This window comes from Etheostoma spectabile, chromosome 8 (assembly GCF_008692095.1).
Source record: "Etheostoma spectabile isolate EspeVRDwgs_2016 chromosome 8, UIUC_Espe_1.0, whole genome shotgun sequence".
Classification (NCBI taxonomy): domain Eukaryota; kingdom Metazoa; phylum Chordata; class Actinopteri; order Perciformes; family Percidae; genus Etheostoma; species Etheostoma spectabile.
In genome coordinates this window covers 13,959,313-13,962,954 of record NC_045740.1, presented here as the reverse complement: position 1 = coordinate 13,962,954, position 3,642 = coordinate 13,959,313, and the positions used below count along the sequence as shown (strand labels likewise).

At 39.4% G+C, this 3,642-nt stretch overlaps 1 protein-coding gene across 1 annotated transcript in view; it reads right to left on the bottom strand.

The window, feature by feature from the left end:
- Positions 1-18: 18 nt before the first annotated feature.
- snx22 (sorting nexin 22) overlaps positions 19-3,642 on the bottom strand; it is an 11,716-nt gene continuing 8,092 nt past the window's right edge. The window contains exons 4-7 of the mRNA XM_032523912.1: positions 3,161-3,255; positions 2,176-2,208; positions 1,250-1,317; positions 19-1,089 (exon numbers count right to left, since the gene is read on the bottom strand). Coding sequence (XP_032379803.1) covers positions 971-1,089; positions 1,250-1,317; positions 2,176-2,208; positions 3,161-3,255 — 315 coding nt within the window. The 3' untranslated portion in view covers positions 19-970. The remainder of the gene's footprint in view (positions 1,090-1,249; positions 1,318-2,175; positions 2,209-3,160; positions 3,256-3,642) is intronic.

Below are 3,642 nucleotides of genomic sequence, written 5' to 3'. Positions count from 1 at the left end.
CCCCCCCCCCTTCAAAAAGCCAAGTCTGCTGATTGGTCAGCGTTATCGCAGTTGCGCTCTCAGAGAATCTGCACCTTCATTGCACCCGGGGAAGGACTGTAACGGCACTGTAACAGCTCTCTCTCTCTCTCTCTCTCTCGTATCATTGTGACATCACAACCCTACAGAAGTCCTGACAGCTCCTTCAAAAGGCACATATTCTGAATACAAGCTGTGTGCATTTCTCTGTAAATGAAGCATTTTCACAATATTAAAGTGCTCATATTATGCTTATTTTCAGGTCCATAATTGTATTTAGAGGTTATATCAAAAAAGGTTTACATGGTTTGATTTAAAAAAAAAATTGTACTGCAAACTTAAAACGTGGCTGGACAACAAGACTGGAGAAGGTACGTCCCTTTGGGGTGGACTTTGGGCTTGTTTACTTTGTAAACCTATAACGTGCACAAAAAAAATATACAATACAATAAAGGAAAGGGAAAACCCAAAAAGCATAATATGAGCAATTTAACATAGCACATCAACCTACTTTATATTAAAAAAAGACAGACATCTCACTTTGTACAATATGGGACCCCTAAAAACTGTTTGTGTGCTATTTAAACGGACTAAAAACAGACATATTGAGTGACTAAGTTTCAATATGAATTTTGGTGTTTGGCCTCAACATGAGATTCTCAAAGGGCTACGAAAAGGTTGAACAATAGGAGGAGTATTGGAACAACAAAGCCTGGGTTTTGGATTTAAATCCCACTGGGGCTGCTGATTTTGGTCTAAAGCATCCAGTGATAAGATAGGATTCCTTTATACAATGAGATTCAGGTGCACTACCTGAGACGGCGACCTATTCCAGGCTGTTTTCCTTCTGTATCATGCATGCAAGTGTAGGTTTCTTTCTTGCTGGCATTGTGTATTTGACTGTATTGTATATGCTATTTGAAAACATTGAATTGTATGTGTAATTGTAATGTTAGGCCTCTATAGAGGTGGTGGGGTCAGGTTCAGTGAAAATGGGGGCGGTGAAGCTGACCCGGACGTCCCGGGGATAAAAACCTTGAAGAACCCCATCCACAACAATATCTGGGAGATCTGCAAGACAAGACAGAGCTCCGGGTTTATGCTGTCTAAACAATGTTGTCATGCTTTTTAAATGCTTTTGTTCTGCAATTCACAATTATAGCACAAAACAACAAAATACACAACTCTGCAGAGATGGTAACTGTTTAACATTTTGCAGTTTATTTCCTACCTGATGTACAGTCAGAGAGGTAAGGATCCTGAAAAAATCCCAACACTGGCTGATTTGGTAACGGATAACTGAGGAAACACAAGTAAAATATGACTGATTAGTCATTTGCAATGGTAATACTTCTTCAAATATCAAGATAATGTGTCTACCAATAATGACTTTTATTATTGGTGTGAAACACATTTGTCTGTTAGTACCTTTGCAATGGTGCATTATGTTATGTGCACATTCTGGTTTAGGTTGAATGTGCCAGATGCATGATAAGGAGGTCAGGTGCTGGCACAGATGTATGTATGACATAAACAGGACCAGGTCTATCCTAAAGGGGCAAACAGAGTCCAGGGCCTTGAGCTCAGGGGTGGCTCATAAGTGCAACACACTGAGTGACCATGTTGCACAGAGAGGGTTTAAAACCAAGACGCCCCAACTCAGAGTCATTTCCTGTATCTGTGTTGCATGGGGTTCACCCCGCCTCTTTAGGAGACTAGTGGTAGATCCTGAACGTATTGATTCCAATGGTAGAAGAAAACGTGAACACAGGATGTGTTGATTTGAGCAGTAACGTCAGGAGTATGTCTGCTTACATAAAAACCAATACATGCAAGTGTTTTGACACCTGTTGCTATTTACACTGAGTTTCTTTTGTCACGTCTCGGGTTTTAAACTAGGGTTTATATGAAACCTACAGGACTGCAAATAAATAAAGCATTCTCATGCGCATAAGGTAAGACATCACATAGCTAGTGCTTTATTGTAGTCATTAAATGCTTCTGTCATCCCTGAAAAATGGTGTTGCAGAGACAGGAAGACATTTCTCTTGTGCACAGGAGTCAGTATTCCTACAGTAGCTACATCCCTTCTAGTAGACAAAGTAGTGAACTGCACAAATAAAAAGACACAAGGCGGAAATACTGGGAATTACTTACCTGTAATCCTGACTGTCCAAATCATCAACTGATCTGGAATTAGAACACATAACTGTTAGATTTCCTGAAAGGATACTGTCAAAATGAAAGGCCAATAACTCCCTGGAGTACTCCACGTATGATACATACTGTTAGGGATGGGCAATATATCCTTATGATATAGTTATCGTGCTATGAGACTAGATATCGTCTTAAAATTTGGATATTGTAATATGACACAAGTGTTGTCTTTTCCTGGTTTTAAAGGCTGCATTACAGTAAATTAAGATTTAATGTTCTTTTTTTTTTTATTATATTTTGGGGCTTTTTCCTTTATTAAAGTGACAGTGGATAGACATGAAAGGTGGAGAGAGATGGGGGCTGACATGCAGAAAAAGGTCGCAGGTCGGACCCAAACCCGGGCCTCTGCAGAACTCAGCCAACTTGGGGCAAACACTCCCACTGGGTGAGCTAGAGGCCGCCCCAAGATGCGACGTTCTGAACTTACCAGACTGTTCTACCTGTTGTATTATTTGCCTTTACCCACTTAGTAATTATATCCAAATTACTCATGATTGTTTATCACAAATCTCATTGTGTAAATATTTTGCAAAAGCACTAATTGTAACCCTACAATATTATTGCAATATTGATAAGAGGTATTTGGTCAAAAATTTTGGGTAAGTTGATTTTCTCCACATTGCCCAGCCCTACATAACATCCTTTTGTTAATAATGTTGAACTCACCCACATACAATAAACTACTGTACTTCATATATATATATATAAACAGTATATATATATATGTGTACTGTATATGTGTACAAGTGTCCTTCCATGATCATGTTAGACCCGCTGCTGCTGCTTCCTACCACTGTGGGAAACGTTTCTAAAATTGTTATTATGTTGCTGCATTGCCCCCAATCCAAAAATAAGAGGAGCTAAATATAGCAACCTGGACAACATCTCTGGGAGCAGTAGGTGGAGTCTGGGCTGAAGGACTTACTCCATGCTGCTCTTCTTGATCCCTGTGTGAAAGTGTTTCACATGGAGGAAGTCCAGCAGAACCTGGGGCACGTCTTCGTCTTGATAGATCATGTCCTGCAATAACACAGAACAGTCTAACACGTAAAAATGTACTTTTGGTTCAAATCAGACTGAGAGAGACTGATGTCAAGGCTTTGTATCTTTGAAGGTTTAGGAATGAATAGTTGATCAAATGGCAAAACACAGAAACACATTTTCAATATGCTGTACATGAGTTAAATTCGTACACTTAGCATTAAAGCTTTAGTGCATAACTTTTTGATGTTAATAAACATCTGTTACATTTAAACCATTGCCAAATGAGTTGCTACAAAACTAATTAAGACTATCGGTTCCACAAAACTCTCTCTGTATTTCTCAGTGTGGCTTTGTTCAGAAGACATTGGCATCCGGTGACTTTCCTGCGCAGAAATTCAAGTGAAGATAATTCCCTCCTCTGAA